Source organism: Hibiscus syriacus, unplaced genomic scaffold, assembly GCF_006381635.1.
Source record: "Hibiscus syriacus cultivar Baekdansim isolate YM2019G1 unplaced genomic scaffold, ASM638163v2 tig00110333_pilon, whole genome shotgun sequence".
NCBI classification, from domain to species: Eukaryota; Viridiplantae; Streptophyta; class Magnoliopsida; order Malvales; family Malvaceae; genus Hibiscus; species Hibiscus syriacus.
In genome coordinates, this window is record NW_024062689.1 from 653,117 (window position 1) to 680,308 (window position 27,192).

Genomic DNA, 27,192 nt, shown 5'->3' on the forward strand with positions numbered 1-27,192 from the left:
TCGCAGATCCAACTGCAACACCCATGACCTGCCTGCACTACTGCTACAGCAGTCCCATATTTTTTTAATTTAAATTAAATTTATTAATATTATATATATATATATATATATATATTAATTAATTATTTTTAATATTTATCGGGTCGGGTATCGGGCCGGGTAATCGGGTCGAGTAATTGGGGCGGGGATTACCAAATCCGTCCCCGTTTAACATAAACGGGTTTTCCCCGTCCCCGTCCCCGTTTATCATCCCCGAACCCGACCCGTTTAATTCGGTTTTCGGTTTTCCCGTCGGATTCGGGTTTTTTTGCCATCCCTAACTGTGAGCGTGAATCAACGGCTGGAGTGAGTTCCATATTTCGAGGTCCACCTGAGCTTGTTGTTGCCGGGTCCGGCTGATGCCTTTTCGAACCAACGGGTGCACCTCCATCAATGATTGCCTGTTCGGGAAACCATTGGCGGTGGGATATCGTAAGATACTCAGCAGCTCCATAAAAGTAGCGGGCAGTGGCCCTGTTATAGCTGGACGCAAAAATGTTTTCAGGTAGGACATTACCAGCAAAGAATTGCCAGTCATCTACATCTCGGGGGCGAGTCTTGGGGTGCAGGGAATCCCAAGGATTTGGGCTGCAATGAGGTCTTCTTTAGAGAAGTTTCCTTCTTGTGGAAACCATGCGTAAGCTTTGTCTCGTTTCCAATCTAGGAGCCAAAATGGACGGCCTAATGTCTCGTTCGGTAGTGGGACAGTGTACCATCTCAAATTGCTGGTGTCCATGCAGTTAAGTAGACCTCGAACTAAAGCTTCATTCATCATGAAATTGTTAATGCCAAATGGGTTAGCCTTATTGTCAAAATTGATGTTGTTGCTGAGTAAGGGGATGTAAAGAGCATCTTCAATGGTTCCAAAGGGATGTGTTGGTTTAATGACAGATAGGAGATGGTGCAGAAATGGATCATAACAATCTTGAGTGAAGTACTGCTCTAAGCTGTAATGCTGTAGTTGTGCAGGTCTTGAGAGCTTGATAATAGATTCACGGTTTGAAACGTATAGATCCCAGAAGAAAGAGGAGATGTAGCAGACTACAGCGTACTGTAGTTAAGTGGTTCCCTTAGGAGCTTCAACTGGGACAGCTAAGGCTTCGATGATTCTCTTGAAGCTCCAGTAGAATGTCTTAAATGGGCTGATGTACAAATCACATAGCCGGGTAAAGAGCTCGTTTGAGCACAAAGTGACGTAACGCCGTTGACAACAGGGCTTGTGACGTAACGCCGTTCGATTGAGAGCTTCATTGGGTATGACCGAAGGTGGCATGGTCGGTGTCCAATCTTGCCTTGCGGGAGCAACTGGTCGTGCAGCTTCACCCTGGGCTACTAGTGGTGCCTAATAAACCTGGTTAGCCATGAAAACTATCAGTATAGATTTCTGACAATACGTGTTTTGCTTATTTCTCATGAGAAATTATTGTAAAATCAACATTAAAAATTTGTAAGTTGGGGATATTTTAATAGATATAGGCTTTAAAATAAATAGATTCTGGTAACGCAGGAAAGCAGTTCAATATTGATCAAAACAATCAAATTGTTTAAAGAGAACGTTTCTCATTGGGAGGCAATTCGAAATTATATATTAACAATGAGGAGTAAGCTTAAGAAACCTCAATTACACTAGTCCAGTTTAGATGATTCACATAAGCATAAGTAGTTGAATTTTAATGCTTCCTTTATTTCCATTTACAAGATTAAGCAATGTTTTTTGAAATGATATAAATCTAAATCTTCTTAATCACTTCAGGACCAGAAGAATGCAAGCCTAGTGAGACCTCACACCTCTACAGGATGGAACTTGTAAAAAGCCAAACATTATACATATTTAATTCAACTAATTTAAATCTCATATTGCTCCAAAACACTCAAATATGATTCTCAGAAGTTATATTTAGTTACAAATAAAGCAAAAAGTAATATCCTTTCGTTAATAGTATACCTCAGACTCGGAGAGTATTGCAATTTGCAAGTGTCGCCTCACCGCCGGCGGGTTGTAGAATGGGTCTCACGTATGAGTTTGGGTTACCACGAAATCGCCGGAGTATGGAATTCTACTGTTAAACTTTATTTAACAAAAAAAAAAAGAGTATTGCAGTTTGTGGTGGATTAAGTGAACAAGAAGATTATTGGTTTTTAGAGGTTTTAATAGGCGAAATTTTGAGGACAACGGTGGAATTGAAAGGTCAAGCATGTCTTACATTGTTTTTCGGGGTGTTGGGCCAAGCCCAAATTCATGGACGTTGACCCGCTATTTAATCAAATCACAAGTCCAAGAATAATAGATAAAAATAGGTGACACTCCTACATATTCAAAGATAACTTTAAGGCTCCTATAATTTATTAAATGATCTTAATAACTAAAAAATTATTTTTTAAAATTTTTAAATTCAAATAATTATATTTATAGAGTGTTTATTATAAATGATTTAAAAAGATTTTATTTACCTTAATAATTCAAAATAAAATTATTATATCTAAAGGTTTTAAACTGGAACAATTAAATTTACAAAATATATATATTATTAAAAATTAAAAAATTTAAATAAAATTTATAATCATTCTATATTATTAAAAAAAACTTCGAAATCATAGATAAAAAATTGAAAATTGTCAAAGTAATAACGAAACCAACAAGAAAACAAATAAATCAAAGTTAGTTGTTTAGGTGCGGGCCAAAGGCCAATAGGTCCAGGGGTTGGGCCAAATTATAAAATTGCGGAGGTGGAGGGGGTTTAGTGCAAAGGTTGCCTTTTTATTTTATTACCATTTGACTCAGAGAGGGATTCTTTTCATTCAATTGGGTCCTCATATTCGGCGAATCGTTCGGCCGAGAACTGACAGGCTCATGATAAACTAAACAAAAGCCAACTCTCTCTCTCCTTCCCAAACCTCATGGCAATTTCTCGATCTCATAGGGCAACGCCCAGCCTCTCGACCCGATCTCCCTGATTCCAAAAAACGACTAAAGTCGAAACCCTAACTCAGGCGCTTCTCCAGCTCCACACCAATTATCTTTATCCTCTGGCAATGCGACCGTGGTTGTCGGCCATATCCCTCTCGAGAGAGGACTCCTTTTGTTTGGCTATAACCTTCTCCTGTTTTCAGATTTATTTAACAAGTTCGAGAAATGTCCAATGATTCCCATGCCCCTAATTCCAGGGGTGTCCTTTGCAATGCTGGTGCTGGCGCCGCTGCCGGTATCTCAAATATTCCCTTCCCTTTTCCCCTAAACCTTTTATCTCGACAGCTAAATTCTGATGCTCTTTTTTCTTCTTCTTTTGTTCACGTGCAGGTGTTATTGCTGCAACATTCGTGTGTCCTTTAGATGTTATAAAGACAAGATTACAAGTTCATGGGCTGCCAAAGCTCGATGGCGCAACCGGTAGACGTATGTAATACTGATTTACTTTCATTTGAATTGAAAAAAAAATGTTTTTTCTTTATATTTTTTACTTTAATTATTTGATCAGGTAGTCTTATAGTTGGTAGCTTGGAACAAATCTTTCAGAAGGAAGGCTTGCGGGGCATGTACCGTGGGCTTGCTCCTACTGTACTCGCTTTACTACCTAATTGGGCTGTAAGTTGTGTATTCCCTGATTCTATTTTAGGCTGTTCCAATCCTGTTTATAAAGTCTTAAAGAGTTCTTGAATGTTATCGTGAAACGCAAAGGCCAGCATTTTTTATCTCAATGGTTTCTAATTACTTGCCTTTTTATTGATGCCAATGTTTATATCTTGGTAACTACACCTTGAGTGCGTTAAAAGATATGGATTTTGGAGCTTTGTTGAATGATCGACTTATTATTTAATCAAAGAAATCATCCTTCTGCAAATTTGAGTTATTATAAAATGAAAATATCTTTGTGCTGATTCCCTTTTTGCACCTACTCCCAAGCTTGATCTGAAGATAGAGGCTTCTAAGCTTCTGTATTGTATCCTGTCCTAACCTTTGAATCTCATTTAAAACTTGGGTAAAGTGCATGTGTACACTGAAACAAGATAAACCTTTCCCACAATTTGGGTACATTTATGCTGTTATGCTCTAGGATGAGTTAGAATATAAGAACCAAGGACATTTTTAATAGTTTTTGCGCATGTTTTCTTCTCTTTTCACCTCTCTTTAATTTGGGATATGTGCTGGGTTTAAATTGTTGATTACAATTTCACAAAATACATGAAGAAAGCCTTATAGAGGGAATGTTAAGTTGGGGAGGAAGTGCTCTTCAACACATTTATATCATCGACGCCTTTTGTTATCCTTGTAACTCCGAATAGCAGAAATTTAAGCTGCCTGTTTGAATATTTTAAGTTGGGGAGGAAATGCAGTATTTAGCGGTTGTTTTGTTTGATTTAGTAATTGCGTTAAATGGAATCTGGAGATGCAAAGTTTTATGCAATTGAAGAGTTGGGTAACCAATTACAAGGTTGACTTACAAAATTAAAAGTATGGATTCTTTCTCCATGCATTATTCATCAGGCAATGTGATAATTATTGCAGATATGTTGATACTTGCTATTCCAATCTCAACTATGCATAACACTGTTCCGGAGAAATATAGATTTGATTTTGAGGATTTTATATTCAAAAAGGGAGACTAGCTACGTGTTTAGATTTCCATGGTTGCTTCTGTTATTCTGTGTTAATGGATTCCCCTTAATGCAAGTGTGAAACACATGCCTCAGTTGTTAGAATCCCTAAGATTAAGGACATAATACTTGCCTTAGTCCTAGGAGTTACCTTGTATAGTAGGATCTAATCTTAGTCTCTAATTCTTAGGAAGTTACTGAGTTTTAGGGATTGTTTCCTTATTTGTACTTAGTTCTTCTTATAAAGGCTGTAAACTAATTAATAAAAAAGAACAATCTTCTTTCTAAGTTTGCTCATCAGTTATTATAGCAGTTGTTTTGTCTGATTCAGTAGTTGTTCTAAATTGAATCTGGAGAAGCAAAATTTTAGTTCGAATGAAGAGTTAGATATCCAATCACAATTCACAAGGTTGAGTTCCTAATGTAAAAACAATGATTCCTTCACCATGCATAATTTTGATTGCCTGGGCAATCAATAATTATTGCAGATGTGTTAGTATTGCTGTTCCAATACCAAGTTCCCAACTATGCAGAACACTGTTCTGGAGAAGTTCAGATTCAATATTTTAGGATTTTATGGTTTAAGTAATTCAAACAGGAAGCCAAGCCACCTGTTTAGATCTCCATGGGTGCTTTTGTTGTTATGTATTAAATTATTCCTTTTGATGCAAGTGTGAAACACATGCCTTTATTATTGGATTTTTTTTTCATGTTCTCTTATTCACTCTTTCGGTGCTTGCTTGAATTGACGTTGCAGGTTTATTTTACAATGTATGAGCAGCTCAAAAACAGCCTTTGTTCAAACGGTTGGTCTCAAGTTCACAGGATCTGCAATTTCAGTCTTAATTTAGACCCTTCTATTGCTTTTTAGATTTTGTTTTATATACTATCATCCTGAATATTCTTTTTAGCTTCTGACATATTTCTCCTTTTGGGTGCATGTGTAGATGAGAAACAACATCTCTCTGTAGGTGCTAACATGCTAGCTGCATCTGGTGCTGGAGCTGCAACAACTTGTTGTACAAATCCTCTTTGGGTTGTGAAGACAAGACTTCAAGTGTGTCTCTCAAGTTTATACTTATATTTTTCAATGTAATGACGTATGATAAAAGATATTAAAATTATAGATGGCATGGCATGCTTTATGCTGCAATAGTGGCTTATATTAAATTTCTAAGTTATATTGCCTGTTTTTTTGTTCTGGCTATAGTTTGTTACAGGATCTAGAAAATTTCATCTGTTGTTGCTTCTGTTGTTTCTGACAAGTACTTTTGTTTGCACTGGTCATCAACCCTAAAAAATGTAAAGGAAATGAGAAGCCTATACCTTACTCAAGTAGTAACCTTTTAGAATGAGCAGAAATAAGTCAAATAACAACCTGCATCAAGTGTGTGGATCACCAGTTACCGTTACTTAGGCTGTTTGGTTTGCTCTTATGGATGATAAATTGTTTTGTGGTGATATATTTTGAATCTGTAATCTATTTGTACCATGTACGTGCTTTGAGGTTTTTTTAATTTTTAACTGTATTATGCTGCTGCTTAAAGATAATAGATTTAGAGTTGTTATGCATTGATATCTGTCACTTTGTTTTTATAGACTCAAGGAATGAGAGCAGGAGTGGTTCCCTATAGGAGTACGCTTTCTGCTTTGAGGAGAATAGCTCATGAGGAGGGTATTCGGGGTCTATACAGGTATTGTAGAACCATTCATAAGAAATTGATAAGTTCTTCTGTTTTTCAAGCCAAGTTTTCTTTTACCGGAACTGGTTGTCATATTTTTGCATGATGAACAGTGGTCTTGTCCCTGCATTAGCTGGCGTTAGTCATGTTGCCATTCAGTTTCCAACATATGAGAAGATCAAATTCTATTTAGCTAATCAAGGTTAATAATCTAAAATTTTTAACAACCTATATATTTTAACTATTATTACTCATTGAATATATTTTAACTTGGTGGGCCTTAGCAGATAACACTCCAGTGGATAAACTCAGTGCACCTGATGTTGCTGTTGCGTCATCAGTTTCCAAAATATTCGCATCAACATTGACTTATCCGCATGAGGTATGATGGATAATTGTTTACAACTCGTTCCTTCTGAATAAGGCTGCATTTCACTTATCATGTAAAATATGGGAGATCTGTCAATATTTTCTTTTTTCCCAAAACCAAAACCAATGTTTGAGAGCTGCACCTGGATATGTTTTTATCATTAGTTCCTGTTTAGTCATGTATTCTTATTCGATGTAGGTGGTACGTTCAAGGCTTCAGGAACAGGGGCATCACTCCGAGAAACGTTATTCTGGGGTGGCTGATTGCATTAGAAAAGTGTTTCAGCAAGAAGGCCTTACTGGATTCTACCGTGGGTGTGCAACGAATCTTATCAGGACCACACCTGCAGCTGTTATCACCTTCACCAGCTTTGAGATGATTCATCGATTTCTTGTCAATCTTTTCCCTTCTGATCCATAGCTTCACACATTATGAGGGTGCATCGTTCTCAACCAAGGATATAGCCTCTGTCTCCTGGCATATGACCCGACAGCATTGCATCATTTTGGGGTAGTGATACATTGTTACGGTTTGAATTCTTGTGGTAGCATTTTAGCAATATTCATTCCATCTTCTTCTCCTCATCCTGAGATCAAGGGTTCTGAGGAAGGTGTAGACGTGTTATAGTGACAATGATAATGATGAAAATGATACATTGTTAGCTTAAACATATATTCTTTCCTTGTTTTTTGAACAACTATGCCACTGAAAAAAGTTCAAAGACAATTCATTTTGATACACATTGTATGTCATTAAACATTTCTTAACATCACTTTCGGGTGATAGCTGCTAGGACATTGAGCACACTTTATTCTTCTACAGTGCTCTAGATATTTTCTTTCCTTTCTCATATTGAGGGCCTTGTGTGGAGTAGATTTCATGAAAAATATGCAGAAATAATAATAATGATTCTGCATATAAAGTTGACTCCTTTTTTTATATTTGTGTTGCAAAATTATATCAGCAGAAAAAAATGTAGCAGCAAGTACCACTATCCACAGTATTAGTTCAAGACATCAATCACCATGAATGTAGGAGGAAGAGAATACGAGGACAAAACAACTTTGCTTTAACCTGTCATCATTGTCTTTTCCATCAAACGTATTTGGGCCATTAGAAAACATATAATGAGAGTGCATTGCTTGCATGATTTTGTTCAGACCCACTCACAGTAATAAAAAGAATTTATTAAACCAAACATGTTTTGTAACAACAAAGAACCACTTGTCTACAACCTGTGTTAACCAACTGCTGCTTTTTCTTAAAACTAAAGTCTTACTTTTGGCAATGGAATTTTTTTATTATTTAACAGTGTGGTTAGAAATTAGGGTTTTGCTTTTTGCTTTCCAGATTGGATTTCGGATCCATTTTTCTCCCCTCAAAAGAGTCTTCAGTTAATTATCAATGGCCACCCAACAAAAATAATTATCATCTTGATGATCATCATGTCCATATGCCTACTTTAACTTTTCCAACATAACATGGGGACTATTTCATTCCTTTATAGGCTGCAAGATTTTATTTTGATTTAAGTAACATTATGTGTCGTTTTTGTTCGATAATATTCTAATTATTAACCTAGTTGTGATTGTTATTTGAGCACGTATTTGCATTTGCAATAAAAGCCATTTTCACAGGTTTTTGGACAATGGACCCCAGAAGGAAGAATTCCAGGGTTTTTTCTTTCTTCGTTGTGTACGTGAAGTGAACAAGAAAAAGGTTTAGTGTATAACACAAATAAATGAAATATTAGTGGAAGTTTAAGAGGATAAGGAGAGTCATCTTCACATCATGACATGAAGCTGCACATTTCCTGCAGCAGAAAGGTGATGCCCACCTTATACTTCCAATCCATCAATATAAATCATGCCTTTACTTAACATACCAACATGGAAAAAAAAAAGGCATTCACTGCCCTAAAAAATATCATAATTTCGTCCCCCTCTCAAATATCATTAACTATTAATCTTTCATTTCTTTGTAAATATTCATGTATCATTTGTTTTGCATAATTAGATTGAAGCTTTGCTTTAGGATTTGCAACATACTCACATTTTATGTCCAATTGTTGCCTCCCATTCTCTTCGCAATATGTCACTGTTTTCCGCTTTCATATCTTTGACACTATATATATTGTATTTCTCGTTTCTTAAAATATTTCATGGTCTAAATATTAAGGTTAATGAATTTTTTTTACTGACTTTCGTTTAGATGTGCAATTTGATCCTTACCTTTTTTCCTGCATATTGATCCTTGATTTAAGCTTTGAGCTGCAATTCGATCCCTAAATTTGGCTTTGAACTATAATTTGACCATTGACTTTGCTTTTGATTTATAATTAAAATGTGAATATAACATTGATTAAAATGTGAAATTTGACCATTGACTTTGCTTTGATTCCTAAAAGGTATAAAATTAATATTTTCGATAAAAAAATAATATTTTAGATAACATTTTACTGAAAATATTTAAAAAATATTAACATTTAGGCACCTGAATTTCACGCGCCAAGGGAGGCACCTGAATACACCGCCATTTAGGCCCTTTACCTCTTTGGATTCTATAGACGCCAGGTGCGGAGGCAGGTATGGAGTAACAGTGGCTGTGAACAAAAAAAATAAAGCTTCTAAAGAAGTTTAAAGAGTATAAAGCAGACTTAACTTTCTTTTCTATACAGAGGTAGCAAAGAAGAAGAAAAAACCCCCATCAAACTCCCACTTTAACATAGCAATACCCAGGAAGAACAAAACCCAAAGCTTTGCTCGTTTCCATTCTCTTCCATTGGGGAGAAATTTTGTATTTGGTTTGATTTTTTGGATGGTGAAGTTGTGAGTTTTTTTTTCTTATTATTTTTGAAATAATTTGGGGAGAGAAAATGGCCGCAGAAGGAATGTTGTTGTTTTCTGCTGCTTCAGTTGTGGAGGATGTACTGCAACAACATGGCAACCGCTCCAAATATCTGGATTTGGAATCCAGAAAAGCTGATGAAGCTGGTACTTTAATTTGATTTTTGTTTCCTAAAATCAGCGTCCTGATTTTTTTTTCGAATGATGATGAATTTTTCTGCTGAAATAAAATATTTCTTTTTGATTATGTAGTTTTAGGCTAATTAAAATAATGCAATTCCATGGAAAATGTTGAATTTTTTTTCTTCTAATTTACCATCAGATCTCTCACTTTTTTGTTGAAATGAAAAACAAAAACTCTTGATCATTGATCACTTACAGTTTCTGAAATTTTAGATGTACTTTAGCGTGTTATGAATAAAATTTGAATGAGACAATTTACTTGTGAAAATTAAAAAAAAAGGGGGAAAAGAAAGGAAGAAGGTGAATGTGATTATATCTTGTATGGCACAGCATCAAGGAGGTCAAACGGCTGGATGGCTTAGAAAGATGGTCGGAGTCGTGGCAGCCAAAGATTTTCCTGCGGAGCCATCGGAGGAAGAATTTAGGCTTGGTTTGAGGAGTGGAATAATCCTTTGCAATGTTCTCAAAAAAGTTCAACCTGGAGCTGTGCCTAAGGTAATTTGGGGTGGTTGGTTTTAGGTGGTGGAAAGTCCATGCCATGCAGCTCTCATACCCGATGGAGCTGGTTTGTCAGCATTTCAGTACTTTGAAATGGTAGTTGGTCAAGAATTGGGGCCTCCTACATTTGAGGCAACTGATCTAGAACAAGTGTGTTTTCAATTTGTAGACACCCGTTTTTTGTCCGGGTTTTTTATCGTTATTTTATTATTATTATTATTATTTATTATTATTATTATTATATTATTAATATTACATATTACAATTTTTGCAGGCCAAAGCCCAATATACATCAAGCCCACTGTTGACCCAGACAACCCAACCCATCAGATTAGGGTTTCAAACCCTAAACCAGATTAGGGTTTCAAACCCTAAATGTTCCAGCCGCCTCATTTCTGGCCGTTGGATCTGGACCCATCCAACGGTCCAGATCACGCAGAGCTTAGGGTTTGAAACCCTAAAATAGCTCCAGCCGCCTCGACTCCTCAGCTTCCCAGCCGAGCCTCACCCCTCGACAGCCTCTGACGCCGGCCGCCTGCATCCACAGCGATTGAAGGGCCGTCCATCCGTCATCCACAGTGATCCTCAACAGTGAGGTAGCAGAGAAATCAATTAAAAATTTAAAAAAAAATCCAAGCAAATCTAATCAAATCCTATTCCTAGACATCATCCTCTCACCAAACGAAAAAAATCAACCATAAATCAAGCAAGATATCAGAGTCAAAAGGGGGAGGGATTCAAAAAAAGAAAAAAAAAGAGAAAAGTACACAGAGGAAAGAAAAGAAAGAAACCAAGAGAAAAACCATCCATCCCATTCAAACAAAAATACGAAAGAAAAAAAACAGAGAGAGGGGAACCCATACCTTGATCGGAGGAACCATCGGAAGTCCAAAGGGGCGTTGGAGTCTCGGTTTTCCGTGAGGTAAATCCTAAATCTAGGGTTTTCTGTTTGGATTTTGGGGTAGGGGACTTTAGATTTGGGTTGAGAGCTAAGAGAGGAGTCTTTTGGAGGCTTCTCTCTCTCCGGCCGCCGTGAGTTCCGCCGTGGACTCCGTCGTTGGCGGCCAACGCCCTCGTCTCCGGCGAGAGAAGTTGAGAGAGTTCTCAACTATATCTCTCTTTTCTTTTTTTTTTCTTGTTTCTGAAAGAGGGAAAATGAGGGAATATGAGAGATGAGCTCGATTTTGGGGGGGGGGTATGCCGAGCAAAACGCAGTCGTTTTGCCCCCAATATCATCTGATTTTTTGAGTTACGGGATAACTACTCTTTTGGTCCCTGATGCTTTGTAACCGTGTTATTTAGCCATGGAATGAAGTTTACATTATTTCAATTTGAGCCTTTATCTTTTCATTTTTATATTTTAGTCACTATCCTAGGTTATATCATTTTTGTGTATATTTGGTTCTGGGTTCAATATTTATAAATGTTACATCTTAGCCACTAATTTAATATTTCATGTATGTTTCTTTGATATTCGAATCTGGCCATCCCATTTTTAAATATTTTATTTTAGTCCTATTAATGTATGTTATGTCATTTTTGTGAATATTTGACTTTGAGACATTATGTTTGTAATAGTTTCATTCTAGTCCTAAGTTCTTGTGTTGTGATATTTTGTGGATGTTTGAATTCAGCCATCATACTTGCAAATGTTCTATTTTGGTCACTGTCTGACATTTTATTTAATTACTTTTTTGATCCTCCATGTTTCTGTGAAATTTCAATTTAGTCATAAGCTTTACTTTTGGGCTATTTTCACTTCTAGTATTTGACTGTTTAATGTTTGTGATATGGGCTCTAAATTATTTTTATTTTTATATTTAGTCCTTTAAATTTCGGTTAGTGCTATTTTTGGTCCATTAACTTTCTGTTTTTTGCTGTTTAGCCTCCTAAGTTTCTGTTTATATTATTTTAACCTCTTAAATGTTTTATATTTATTTTGGTTTGTAATATTTACTAATTTATTTTTAGACATTTATGTATGGATGTGTATTTTACTCATTACTTAATTATTTGGATTATGTAAATAATGTTTTCAATTTCATTTAATGTAAATATTTTATTTTGTATTTCCAATTACATTTATTTTCATTATATCTTTATCTATGTAAGAAATATTCGATTATATTTTCAAGAACACGTATGCGTAGAATGGGCGTAGAAAGTACCACTTGGTCGAAGTGGTACGATCCGATACGGCATTTTAACGACATAGGAACTTGCAACAAGTCGAGTATATTTTACTAATTAATTTATTCAAACGATGCAATGTGTGTTATTTTAAATGACAATTTACTTTATTTTATGTGAATGTAAATTTCAAAATTTTTAATTTGTATTCAATTCACGTTTTCAGTTAATCAATTTATTCGTATGTAAACATTGTTTTTAGTTATATTCGATTTGTATTTTTAACATAATCAATGGTAGAATATTCTTTTACGAATGAGAAATGGTTGAAATAGCTTTCCCGACAGAGGATTGCAAATTTCAAGATTTCTGATTGAGTTAAAGGATTTTCTTTAAATAATTCGAGGCAAATTAAATAAATCTCAAAAAAATGGATCATAGGTTAATTTTATATTCGATTTATCATTTCCATCATTTACGACAATGTGTACGCGACACAGTACCATTTTTGGGCGCTGTGGGGGTGCTTACCCTTCCCCACACGTAACCGACTCCCGAACCCGTTAAATTTGATTTCTGGTAAATGTAGACCATTTTTGTCTTAAAAAATGATTTTTCTTAAATTTCTTTTAAAAAGACGTTTTTAGGTATTCGACCTACCTAACCCAAAGGTCGATGGCGACTCTATTCAATTTAATCCAAATTAATCCAAAATACTCAATTTTTCAAAATAAAAGTCATAATTGTTTTTAAAAATAATATTTAATAGTTCCACCTAAAAAAATGGTTATGACAGCTTGGCGACTCTGCTGGGGACTTTTTTTAGAGAGTCAGGCTGTATGTCGTTTACATATTGTCATCTTGGTGGAAATGATGATTTCTAGTTTTAGTTAATTTATGATCCGCTTATTGAAATTTTTAATTGCTTCGTTTTTTTTGTCGTACTAACATTTTATTTTTGGCTTTCAGCTTTGTCAGGATTTTATCATTTTTCCTTGTTTTGTTTTCCTTTTGAGTCGAAGGTAAGTATGTTCCTCCTCACACACATCACTCGCATTGGCATAACATAGGCTCTAGACACGAGCTTCGATCCAAATTAGTTGGGGTGAATGCTTTACTCTCGTAAGAATTTATTCTTCGTATGAGTTTTAGCAAATAACCCATGGGATACATACTTTATACCTTCGTAGGGATTTATTCCTCGTACGGGTATAAGACAGTGAATCCCCTCGAATTGAACTCGTTCCGTTTGAAACCTGTAATGGGTGAGGATCGAGGGTCTGGCAGCCCAAGGGGGCACCGACATCAAGGACAATTCGAGTCCCTTTTTTCCGTTAGAGCCGAAACCAAGCATATAGTGAACCGTCGAACGATCACCCTAGGTATAGTCATACCGAACCTTTGTCCGTCAGTAGGTACCCAAAATAGGTGTACACGAAGGAGGAACGATTCTAAACCTTAACCTTTTAAATTTGTAGAATATATTTTTTTTCCGAATAAAGCATGCGAACTAGATACCATGCGGTTAGGACCAATTTCTTGAAAATAGATCATTTTGGGTAGATAGCATGTCCGGGTAGGATTGTTATGTTTGGGTAGATATCATGACGGGGTAGGTGTTATATCCATCTCTGAATTACATTTTTATTTGTATCAATTATTTTACATGTACTAACTTATTTTTCTCTTTTGTTTGTGTATACTAACTTATTTCTTCTCTTTTGTTTGTGTCATTTTGTCATTTGCATTGCATTGCATCATCATAATGCAAAAGTGTTGATCCGTAAGGGGATATTCGAGAGAAAATTTTCACAAGAAGAGATAAAAGTTTTCAATCAAGCGATCGCATACACAGACATGCATTGAGGGATAAAAAGAAGTCCAGAGTACAAGAATGAGACTTGCTCAAAGATCGTGCATCATTCGAGATTGATATGATAATCCATTGATCCGAGGAGTGATCCAGCAGTATATTTTCATCTACAAGCATTCTATCACTAACAATCAAGGAGTGGCATACAGACTTCAGCACTGTAGAGGCATTAATGGTGTCAGATTACGGAACGCTTTAGGGGCATCAGTTTCAAATACGAAGAGACGAAACGAAGCAGTGAGCTCAAAGATTGTGCAACATTCGAGACTAAAACAATGATCCATTGAGCCAAAGAGTAATCCAACAGTAGATTCTCATCTACAATTATTTCATCGCTATCCATCAAGGAGCGACGCACTGACTTCAGCACCGCCGGGGCATTAATGGTGTCAGATTACAGATCATTGAGGGGCATTATTTTCAAGGACGAAGATCTGAGACGAAGCAGCGATCTATTTCAGACTTAGCATCTAAGCGAATGCATGTCTGTAAAGTGGATTGTCTTGTGAGGCGAAGGCTTTTATCTCTGGTGAAAATTGTTCTAAAATATTCATCGTTGGGATCAACATTTCTGCATTTGCATTTGCATCATTGCATTTTGCACAATATCCATTTAAGCATGTTTACATGCATTAATCATACCTTGCTGGAAACTTTGAGGAAGCACTTCTAACTGTGCACTTGCATTCACACAGTACTGAGAATGGATGTAAAATTTGAGGAATTGAAGAAAGAGTTGAACGAGAGTTTGCAAAAGATACAAGCTGAGTGGGAGGTTAAAATGGAGCAGATGCAAAAGACTACCGTGGATTGTATCTTGCAAAATCAAAGTGACCTGGTGGATCAAATGGTAACAAGATTGACTGAGCTTAACCAAGGAAAAGGCAAAGAGAAGATTTCCTTGACCCGTGAAACGGTTAAATGTGTGAAAGCACATGCTAGTTCGCAACCAATTATCTCGTCCAACGGGACTCCTAGTCACCTAGCGACGAGAAGAGCCAAGAACGAGATCCCAGATAATTTGAAACAGTGGTGCAGAGAGACATTCCATGGAATGAGAGGACAAACCTCTCACAACGGGATGGATGCAACAGAACTAGTACTAGTTCTCGACTTGGTGCTCCCGCTCAAATTCAAGATGCCCGAGTTTGAAAAGTACAGGGGAACCAGTTGCCCCAAGGCCCACCTCACGATGTTTATTCGAAGAATGACTGGATACATTAACAATGATCAGATGTTGATCCACTGCTTTCAAGACAGTTTGATTGGACCCGCTTCAAGGTGGTACCACCAACTGAGTCGTTCTCAAGTCCGCTCCTGGAGGGATTTGGCTAGTGCTTTTCTGGGCCAATACAAGCACATGATTGATATGGCCCCCGATCGAACAATGCTTCAGAATATAAAGATGAAGAATTATGAGAGTTTCCGACAATATGCTCAATGATGGAGGGATGTCGCATCTCAAGTGCATCCACCAATGACTGAAAGAGAGTTCATCACTCTATTCATCGATACATTGAAGTCTCCATATATCGACTACATGATAGGGGTTGCCACTAAGAGTTTTTTCTGACATTGTCATGTGTGGAGAAATGATCGAAAGAGCAGTCAATAATGGCCAGATAGGAGGCACTAGTCATTCCGACAATGAGGAAAGAGATGATACTAACATTGAAGGATCTTATCTATCTAATCTGGGGACCAAACTTCATAAGGCATTCTGTCGCATCAATCCACTCCCAATGACATATGAAGAATTGCTCCCAATGCTAGTTGAGAGGAACTTTGTGACTCCAGTTCAATCCAAACCAAGAGAGACCCCATATCCTGAAGGCCATGATATTAACGGCATATGCAGCTATCATGTTGGGAGCTCGGGGCATACCACTGACAACTGCAAGACACTAAAGCACAAAATCCATAATATGATTTATTCAGGGGTATCCTAATACTAAGCCAGAGAAGTCATTGCATCAACCACTTGCATCCATAGAGATTGTTTTGTTTGAACTCGTTTTTGTTCTTTCTTCAATATTTGCTTAAATATTTTTAATCTTTGATGACTGAAATGATGCTACCTTCTAAGGTTAAATAATTGAACAAATTTTAATCTTTAGTTCTTTGAATATCGAATGAATTACATATTCTTTTAATTCTTCAAGAATTATAGATTTTTGACATATGGCAAGATTAGACCTTTTTTTTATCCTGTCTAAAACCCAAAATAAAATCTCTCGATTTTTTTTACCCGAAATAATTCCTGGTCACTACCAAATAACCAATTTTTGACATTCTATCTCTTTGAGACCTTGAAATATTCTTTTCGACCTTGAAACATTCCCTCTCTTTGAGACCTTAAAATATTCTTTCCACCTTGAAACACTGTATTTATTTTTTAAGACACAAAAGTCATACCCGTACCTTTCTTTGAGCCAATAAAGTTATCATCGTCTTCTTAGACGTAAAACCAACATTTTCTACCAATAAAACCTACAGACATTGAGTACAAGATGTTCAATTGAACATAAACCTTCCTACAAAGAAGACACAGTGTGAGGCATCTCGCATCAATTTTCTGAAGACGAGCATGAGCAATTGAGACATGTTGAGAGCAAGAAGCGAAGAAAAAATAGAATTCATTCAAAATAATTCTATCATGCATTAATTACTATTTTCATTTAAATAAAATTAAATCCTGAAAATCTATCCCCTAGGGATACCTCTTCTGCAAGGACTTCTGTGTATGAGATGATGAACGGCTTTCTTTCTTTATCCCTTCACAAAAGGAGAAAATATATCCCTTGTGTCCCCTTTGAGCCTGAATGATATTTTCTTTCGATTCAACCCTAACCAAGGATCACCCTCCACACTGGGGGGCAATGTGAGGGAAATCTGAGTGAAGAAAATTGATCCAAATGAGATACCGAAAGGTGAACCAGACGCAGAGTGCAAAGATCAAACCAAAAAAAAAAAAACACAGAGCAAAGAGAAAAATCAAAGCAAAAATCAAAGAAAAGCAAAGAGAAAGAAACAAAGTGAAAAGAAAAAGAAGAGAAAGTGGACAAAGAGCACATACAAAGAGTCTCTCGACTCAAATGGCACATCAAGTTTCAAACTATGAGATTGATCCAGAATTAGTTCACCAGAAGATCATAGAACATCAAGAGAAGACAAAGGACTCATACGAGCATATTCAAATGGAGCAAGACAAGATTGAAGGCATCAGGGTTAATTGATCCTTGGTTCAAATACCCTTAAAACACATGTTTGGGCCTTTTATCCATTTCTTTCATAACCCTGAACCATGACCTACATTACGTGCCTTACAAGTCCCTTCTAATCATACATGGATTTCTAAGCGGAAGAGACTATCCTCATATTTCATCCCGCCTATCAGGATTAATATTTTACTTATAAAGATTTTCTAAAAATCTTTAATGCATGATAGAGAAAAATAACAAAGGGGGGTTCAAGACGTAAAATTCTGAGTAACGTCTTGAAACCAAAGGAGGATTCGAGTTGAAAACCTGAAAGGGCGGCTCGAGTATGAAGATTATGACATAGGAGACGATTGCTCAAATCCCTTGATGAGGCATCACACAACATGAATGAGAACATGAGAGTTGGGAGTCAGAGCACACTTCCAATAGCTGAGTACAGAAGCTACTCCATCAGATCAGTGAACAAAAGAATAAATAAGAACACTATACTTTTGACCAAAAATAACCCCTTGAGACTTTTTTATCATTCCTTACTTAACCATCTCAAAGATAACATTGATCTTGACACTTGTCAAATAGCTATAACTTATTGAAGGATTAAAAGAGTAATTAATTCTTTGATATCCAATGAACTCTTGTTTTATGATTTGTCAATTGTGAAACCTTGAAAAGAGCAATATTTTCAAAACTTTTGATTAAACATTTTTCAAAACTATTGATATTTTCAGACTTTTGAAAATAAAAGAAGAAGAAAAACATTTTCAAACAAGATAATCTCTCTGGAGGCGTATCTTGGAATTCAAAAAAATATCTATCTGAAGCTCAATATCGAAGCTGGGGCAAGAGAAAGCTAATTTTTGGACAAAATTTGATGGAATAAACAAATGGTCTCAGGTTAAGGTTTGTAAGAGTACACATTGGTGGAAATACAGACAAATTGAATCAATGATAGAGTGAAGACTGCTCTCGCAACAATTCTCCTTCCAGATTGAGAAAACATACATACACATACATACATGATACATAAATTTGCATCAAACATTTACCATCATGTGTATTAAAGACATTTTTCTCCTCGCTGGAGGACAAATTCAATAAAAAAATCAAATAAATTTCATCTTGACATCCATCATAACATCCAAGATAGTCAGTCAAAAATACATCATTTTGATCTCTCAGGAAATCAAAGCTCAGAAATAACCAGAAATCCCTAACTTGAAGAAGCAATGATTTGACTTCTTGAAGTCAACAATCAAGACATTTCCTCAACATACAGGAACAAGAAGACTATCTATCATCTTTGAGGTTTTTTTTATTGAAGTAAAATTCAGTCCCTTGAGACATTTTTCCTTTGAGATCCAAATTTTGAATTTGTTTCACATTAAACAAAGTTGATCTCATTTGAGATCGTATTTATTTCAAAACAAATTTTTGTCCCTTGAGACATTTTTCCACAAACTTTGAGATTTTTCTAAAAAATAAATTTTGTCTCGCTTGAGACAATTTATTTCAAAACAAATTTCGTCTCATTTGAGACATTTTTTCCTTTGAGATCCAAATTTTGAATTTGTTTCACATTAAACAAAGTTGATCTCATTTGAGATCGTATCTATTTCAAAACAAAATTTTTGTCTCACTGGAGATAGTTTTCCACAAATTTTGAGAATTTTAAAACAAATTTTTGTCTCATCTTTGAGACAATTTCTTTCAAAGCAAATTTTGTCTCGATCGAGACAGCTTTCTAAAAACAAATTTTGTCTCGTTTGAGACAATTTCTTGAAAAACAAATTCCGCCTTACTGGAGACATTTTTCATTGAGATACAAATTTCGAATTTGTTTCACATTAAACAAAGTTGATCTCACTTGAGATCGTTTTCTCAAATTTTGTTTTGCTTGAGACAATTTCTTTAAAAACAAAGTTTGTATCACTTAAGACAAATTCTCTTAAAACAAATTGCGTCTCGCTTGAGACATTTTTCCTTTGAGATACAAATTTTGAATTTGATTCACTAAAAACAAAATTAATCTCACCTTAGATTGTTGCTTCTTTCAAAACAAATTTTGTTTCGCTCGAGACCTTTTCCCTTTGAGATCCAAATTTCGGATTTGTTTCACATTAAACAAAGTTGATCTCACTTGAGATCATTTCTCGAAAACAAACTTTGTCTCGCTTGAGACAATTGCTAAAAAAAAATTTTTTTTCTCATTTGAGACTATATCTTAAAGCAAATTTCATCTCGCTTGAGACATCATTTTCTCTCATAATACAAATTTCAAGGTTGTTGTACTTAAAGCAAAATTAATATCACTTGAGATTTTCAAAGCTGATTTGTCTCGCACGAGACAGTTTTCCCTTTTAACAAATCATGAAATTGTTTCATTTGAAACAAAATAAACACTTTTGAAAACACCCTTGAGATTATTTCCATATAAACAAAATCGACAATATTTGGATCTTTTAAAACGATTTTTGTCTCTTGAGACAGTTTCTCTTGAAAAAATCTTTGAGTTTGTTCCTTTTGAATAAAAATCTTGGAGTTTGTTCCTTTTGAATAAATATCTTTGAGTCGTTTCTTTTGAAAAATCTTTGAGTTTGTTTCTTTGGAAACAAAATTTTTTCTCTCTTAAGATAGTTTCTTTTGAAACAAAAATCTTTGAGTCTGTTTCTTTTGAAACAAAATTTTGTCTCTCTTAAGATAATTTCTTTTGAAACAAAAATCTTTGAATCTGTTTCTCTTAAAATGAATTTTGTATCTCTTGAGACCGTTTCTTTTGAAGCAAATCTTTGAATATGTTCATTTTGAAAATCTTTGAGTTTGTTTCTCTTAACAAAATCATCTTTGAGTCTATTTCTTTAAAAACAAATGTTGTCTCTCTTGAGACAGTTTCTAATTAAAAACTAACTTTTGAGATTGTTTCATTTGAAACAAATTTGGTCTCACTTAAGATGAGATCCATCATTTGAGTCTGTTTCTTTTGAAACAAAATTTTATCTCTTAAAGACAATTTCTTTTGAAAAAAATCTTTGAGTCTATTTTACTTTGAAACAAAGTTTTGTCTCTCTTGAGACAATTTTGTGAAAAAAATCTTTGAGATTGTTTCTTTTGAAAAAAATCTTTGAGTTTGTTTCCTTTGAAACAAAATTGTGTCTCTCGAGACAGTCTTTGAGAAAAATCTTTGAGTTTATTTCTTTGGAAACAAAATTTACCATCTTTGAATCTGTTTCCCTTGAAACAAAATAAACATCTTTGAGATCGTTTCTCTTGAAATGAATTTTGTCTTATTTGAGCCAATTTCTCATGAAACACCGATCTTTGAGAACGTTTCCCTTAAAAAAATAAAGTTTGTCTCGGTTGAGACAATTCCCTTTAAACGCCGTCTTTGGGTTGTTTCCTTTGAAATGAATTTTGTCTCTTTCGAGACAGTTGCTTTGGAAAAACTTATCTTTGAGTTTATTTGAAATAAAGCAAATATCTTTGAGATCGTTTCTCTTGAAACGAATTTCGTCTCCCTTGAGACAATTTTTATCAAAATCCAATCTTTGAGTTTGTTTCTATTGAAACACATCTTTGAGTTGGTCTCCTTTGAAACCATTATCCTAGAGATAACCAGCCGTCCTCGTCATGTAGGAACCGTGTTATCACCTTTAGATGGCCAGAACTCTTCATCACGTATGAGCCGTGTCATTCCCCGACCAGATCTCTTCATCACGTAGGAGCCGTGTCAACCATAGATAACCAGCCGTCTTCATCACGTAGGAACCATGTTATCACCTTTAGATGGCCAGAACTCTTCATCACGTATGAGTCGTGTCATCCCCAGACCAGATCTCCTCATCACGTAGGAGCCGTGTCAACCATAGATAAACAGCCGTCCTCGTCACGTAGGAACCGTGTTATCACCTTTAGATGGCCAAGAACTCTTCATCACGTAGGAGCCGTGTCACCTTTAGACGACCCAAACTCTTCATCACGTATGAGCAGTGTCGTCCCCAACAACCAATATTATCCAATTTTCTATGTATAAATGGAAGAGAACCAGACAAAAACGTGTTGTCTTATTATCTTTGCCCTATTCTTGTTAACACAAGAATGTGCAAAGAGGGGCAGCTGTAGACACCCGTTTTTGTCCGGGTTTTTTATCGTTATTTTATTATTATTATTATTATTATTATTATATTATTAATATTACATATTACAATTTTTGCAGGCCAAAGCCCAATATACATCAAGCCCACTGTTGACCCAGACAACCCAACCCATCAGATTAGGGTTTCAAACCCTAAACCAGATTAGGGTTTCAAACCCTAAATGTTCCAGCCGCCTCATTTCTGGCCGTTAGATCTGGACCCATCCAACGGTCCAGATCACGCAGAGCTTAGGGTTTGAAACCCTAAAATAGCTCCAGCCGCCTCGACTCCTCAGCTTCCCAGCCGAGCCTCACCCCTCGACAGCCTCTGACGCCGGCCGCCTGCATCCACAGCGATTGAAGGGCCGTCCATCCGTCATCCACAGTGATCCTCAACAGTGAGGTAGCAGAGAAATCAATTAAAAATTTAAAAAAAAATCCAAGCAAATCTAATCAAATCCTATTCCTAGACATCATCCTCTCACCAAACGAAAAAAATCAACCATAAATCAAGCAAGATATCAGAGTCAAAAGGGGGAGGGATTCAAAAAAAGAAAAAAAAAGAGAAAAGTACACAGAGGAAAGAAAAGAAAGAAACCAAGAGAAAAACCATCCATCCCATTCAAACAAAAATACGAAAGAAAAAAACAGAGAGAGGGGAACCCATACCTTGATCGGAGGAACCATCGGAAGTCCAAAGGGGCGTTGGAGTCTCGGTTTTCCGTGAGGTAAATCCTAAATCTAGGGTTTTCTGTTTGGATTTTGGGGTAGGGGACTTTAGATTTGGGTTGAGAGCTAAGAGAGGAGTCTTTTGGAGGCTTCTCTCTCTCCGGCCGCCGTGAGTTCCGCCGTGGACTCCGTCGTTGGCGGCCAACGCCCTCGTCTCCGGCGAGAGAAGTTGAGAGAGTTCTCAACTATATCTCTCTTTTCTTTTTTTTTCTTGTTTCTGAAAGAGGGAAAATGAGGGAATATGAGAGATGAGCTCGATTTTGGGGGGGGGGTATGCCGAGCAAAACGCAGTCGTTTTGCCCCCAATATCATCTGATTTTTTGAGTTACGGGATAACTACTCTTTTGGTCCCTGATGCTTTGTAACCGTGTTATTTAGCCATGGAATGAAGTTTACATTATTTCAATTTGAGCCTTTATCTTTTCATTTTTATATTTTAGTCACTATCCTAGGTTATATCATTTTTGTGTATATTTGGTTCTGGGTTCAATATTTATAAATGTTACATCTTAGCCACTAATTTAATATTTCATGTATGTTTCTTTGATATTCGAATCTGGCCATCCCATTTTTAAATATTTTATTTTAGTCCTATTAATGTATGTTATGTCATTTTTGTGAATATTGACTTTGAGACATTATGTTTGTAATAGTTTCATTCTAGTCCTAAGTTCTTGTGTTGTGATATTTTGTGGATGTTTGAATTCAGCCATCATACTTGCAAATGTTCTATTTTGGTCACTGTCTGACATTTTATTTAATTACTTTTTTGATCCTCCATGTTTCTGTGAAATTTCAATTTAGTCATAAGCTTTACTTTTGGGCTATTTTCACTTCTAGTATTTGACTGTTTAATGTTTGTGATATGGGCTCTAAATTATTTTTATTTTTATATTTAGTCCTTTAAATTTCGGTTAGTGCTATTTTTGGTCCATTAACTTTCTGTTTTTTGCTGTTTAGCCTCCTAAGTTTCTGTTTATATTATTTTAACCTCTTAAATGTTTTATATTTATTTTGGTTTGTAATATTTACTAATTTATTTTTAGACATTTATGTATGGATGTGTATTTTACTCATTACTTAATTATTTGGATTATGTAAATAATGTTTTCAATTTCATTTAATGTAAATATTTTATTTTGTATTTCCAATTACATTTATTTTCATTATATCTTTATCTATGTAAGAAATATTCGATTATATTTTCAAGAACACGTATGCGTAGAATGGGCGTAGAAAGTACCACTTGGTCGAAGTGGTACGATTCGATACGGCATTTTAACGACATAGGAACTTGCAACAAGTCGAGTATATTTTACTAATTAATTTATTCAAACGATGCAATGTGTGTTATTTTAAATGACAATTTACTTTATTTTATGTGAATGTAAATTTCAAAATTTTTAATTTGTATTCAATTCACGTTTTCAGTTAATCAATTTATTCGTATGTAAACATTGTTTTTAGTTATATTCGATTTTTATTTTTAACATAATCAATGGTAGAATATTCTTTTACGAATGAGAAATGGTTGAAATAGCTTTCCCGACAGAGGATTGCAAATTTCAAGATTTCTGATTGAGTTAAAGGATTTTCTTTAAATAATTCGAGGCAAATTAAATAAATCTCAAAAAAATGGATCATAGGTTAATTTTATATTCGATTTATCATTTCCATCATTTACGACAATGTGTACGCGACACAGTACCATTTTTGGGCGCTGTGGGGGTGCTTACCCTTCCCCACACGTAACCGACTCCCGAACCCGTTAAATTTGATTTCTGGTAAATGTAGACCATTTTTGTCTTAAAAAATGATTTTTCTTAAATTTCTTTTAAAAAGACGTTTTTAGGTATTCGACCTACCTAACCCAAAGGTCGATGGCGACTCTATTCAATTTAATCCAAATTAATCCAAAATACTCAATTTTTCAAAATAAAAGTCATAATTGTTTTTAAAAATAATATTTAATAGTTCCACCTAAAAAAATGGTTATGACACAATTAATTTTGTTCTTTTTCTCATCTATTTTTTTAATTCTTTTGATTTCGAAGAAATGTGCTTTATCATGTAATTTATTCCATTGTAATTTGGTTAAAATTATTTAGGGAGGCAAATCTGCAAGAGTGGTGAATTGTGTTCTTGCACTCAAATCCTATTATGAATGGAAGCTCTCAGGTGGAAATGGAGTGTGGAAATTTGGTGGAAACTTAAAACCTGCCGCCAACACTTTGGGAAAGTCATTTATCAGAAAAAATTCAGACCCTTTTATGAACTCCTTGCAGAGGACCTCATCGATGATGAACGAGAAACAATCAACTGGTCACTCCAATGAAATCGATAGTAATAAAATGGTTGGTAAGTTTAACTGTTTAAGTACCTGCTGATTTTATGTTCTCCTTGAACAATGAGAATGAATTCTATGAGTTTTTCTACAAGCCGGCCGATTCTGGTTCGTTAAGTATGCTGGTTCGTGCCATTCTATTAGACAGAAAGCCTGAAGAAGTTCCAATGGTAAGTTTTTATTGGTTCATTACTGTTTAACATAATCAAACTCGATTAGTATTCCTTTGCTTATATAAACTGGGATTGTGGAATTGATGCAGGGGGATTCGAGACAGATGATGCTGAGCTGTCAGATTGCACGTTGATGGCGCTGAGATACCATGAGTTGGCAGATCAGCGCAAAGGCGGGAATTGATTGTGACATGTTCTTCATTGGGGTCGTTTTGAGTATGTTTCAGTCTTTTGGCCATAACTTTGGCTACAGGTGTCAGAATCGCGCATAAGACCCCAATCCGGAAAGCTCTTTTCGACGCGCACGCTCTCCACATGAACTACGCTCCATGTGGCATTTTTTTCAACCTCAAATTCTGCCGTTTTTTCCTCCGAATCACTAGATTTAGTTATTTTTTACTATTTATGGTAATATTTCGATTGTTAATTAGGAAGTCAATTTAAATCCGATTTAGGCCGGATTTTTGGGAGATTGCTTATTTTATTTCGAATTTCAATTTAGAGTGATTTTCGGGATTTTGCTATTTTTGGCAAAATTCGAATAAAGACGATTTTTTTGCTATAACAGTCCGGCTTGTGGACTGTTTTTTGACAGTTTTGATTTTATAATATTTTATTAAACCCTAGAGACTTTTTCTCTGGTTTTTGGGCGAATTTTCTCTTGTGAATCGTCTGTCGGAGCTAGCCTACAGGATAATCACTATTCTGTCTGGCGTCAGGAATGATTTTTATCAGAAATCATTATTCTTTTGCTACTTATTCGGTTCATTTTTTGTTGTTGATAGCTGGTTGAATCTGCACTCAGTAAAGTTGTAGAGGAGTTCGAGCATCGGATTGCAAGCCAATCCCAATTGGTATGTCAGTTTTCAAATTTTATACGAGTAAAAGTCATTTACCTATGCAATGATTGATCTTAGCTAACATTTTTGTTTATTGTGGCTTCTTCTCCTATTGAAATATGAAGACAACTTCAAAAGACATCACTCCTAATTTCAGAAAGCCTCTACAGAAACAAACTCTTGGGGATAAAAAGGTATATAATAATCCTCATCTACTTCACAAGTCACTAGATGATTTTTTCGGATAGCTCACATTTCTCGAACTATTTTCATTATTGTATCGGTTAAGATTGAGGAAAAGAACATCAAAGTGGTGAAGAAAGAAGATTGCTTTCAAAAGAACACCATTAATGATGAGGAAGTGAAACGTTGATCGCAAAAACAGAAAATGATCTTCGATCAACAACAAAGAGATATTCAGGTGGGAGATTTTTTGTCATATCTTCTATTTTCTTGTCTGTTTACGTACTCTTGACTAGAGCACTTATATGTTTATGTAAATGTTGCAGGAATTGAAGTATGCTATTAGTTCCACAAAGACTGGCATGCAGTTCATACAAATGAAATTTCATGAAACAGTCTTGGTACACTGATTTGCTTTAATAGAAGTATTTATTTGTATTTTATTTCTTATTGATGTGCTAAGCAACATATTTGTACAGGTATGCATATTCATGGTCTAGCTCACAGGGCGGACCTCCATGGTGCCCGGGGTATTCCAAGCAACCCCTCCACAAGTGCCACCCCTAATACAAGTCTCACCCCTCAAAAGTGCCACCCTGGGGCTCTTGCAACCTCTGAATTTTTGTCTTGGGTCGTCTCTGCTAGCTCATGCCGCTTCTGGTTACCATAGAGTTCTAGAAGAAAACAGCAAGCTGTATGACCAAGTTCATGACCTTAAAGGTAAATTCATTTATCTTTTACGTAAATGCCCTAACTTTAAAATGGTTATCTACTTTATCTGACCAGGAAGTATCCGTGTTTATTGCCGTGTGAGACCATTATGGTCTAGCTCAAGTTACGAATTTAATCCCTATTCGATTTCACTTTAAATTAGTCTCTATTTTATTTTATTCGAATTTAATTTATGTATTTTAAAGATTATAAATTTTGATTTGGAGACTAAAAGTTGCCTTTATAAATGAAATTCACAACTTTTATATGGTAATTTGGAATTAAACAAGATCATATGTTGAGCCTTTTTATTAGATAAAATATATGTATTCTATTGTGATCAAACTGTTACAAAAGAATCCGAGTATCTATGAACAGTGACGGATGTACATGGGATTTAGGATGTGCAAGTGTCCACCATGAAATCCGAATTCTTTTATATTACGTGTTCAATTTATTGATAGTGGCCGTCCTGAAATTTTATTTGTATCTATCAAATACAAAAAATTCTGCTATTAATATGTGTTCACATCGAAAAATATTTTCGGATCCGTCACCGTAGTCGAAAGGAGGATACTTGGTCAAGTTTATCCTAATCTATACAAAGCTTAATATTTATGGGATCAAGAAGTCTATCTATCTTTATCCT

At 35.5% G+C, this 27,192-nt stretch overlaps 1 protein-coding gene, 1 long non-coding RNA gene and 1 pseudogene across 2 annotated transcripts; all 3 read left to right on the forward strand.

Moving 5' to 3' along the window:
- Window positions 1-2,927: 2,927 nt before the first annotated feature.
- On the forward strand, window positions 2,928-7,329 carry LOC120120235 (nicotinamide adenine dinucleotide transporter 1, chloroplastic-like). The gene is made up of 9 exons (XM_039139914.1): window positions 2,928-3,242; window positions 3,338-3,433; window positions 3,516-3,622; window positions 5,390-5,438; window positions 5,580-5,689; window positions 6,232-6,326; window positions 6,428-6,516; window positions 6,602-6,696; window positions 6,883-7,329. Exons 1-9 carry the CDS (start codon window positions 3,173-3,175, stop codon window positions 7,102-7,104), a joined length of 933 nt encoding a protein of 310 aa, XP_038995845.1. The 5' UTR covers window positions 2,928-3,172; the 3' UTR covers window positions 7,105-7,329.
- LOC120120236 lies at window positions 3,629-5,056 on the forward strand. The gene is made up of 2 exons (XR_005515886.1): window positions 3,629-4,727; window positions 4,934-5,056. It is a non-coding gene; the product is annotated as an uncharacterized LOC120120236 (long non-coding RNA).
- A 1,971-nt stretch (window positions 7,330-9,300) lies between the features above and the next one.
- Window positions 9,301-26,053, forward strand: LOC120120240 (annotated as a pseudogene).
- The last annotated feature ends 1,139 nt before the right edge of the window (window positions 26,054-27,192 follow it).

What these genes read in the sequence shown, in the direction of transcription:
- LOC120120235 (XM_039139914.1), top strand. Translation starts at nt 3,173, where the DNA reads ATGTCCAATGATTCCCATGCCCCTAATTCCAGGGGTGTCCTTTGCAAT. An exon ending in CGATGGCGCAACCGGTAGAC is followed by an intron (nt 3,434 to 3,515) that starts GTATGTAATACT and finishes TTATTTGATCAG; the next exon opens with GTAGTCTTATAGTTGGTAGC. An exon ending in CTTTACTACCTAATTGGGCT is followed by an intron (nt 3,623 to 5,389) that starts GTAAGTTGTGTA and finishes TTGACGTTGCAG; the next exon opens with GTTTATTTTACAATGTATGA.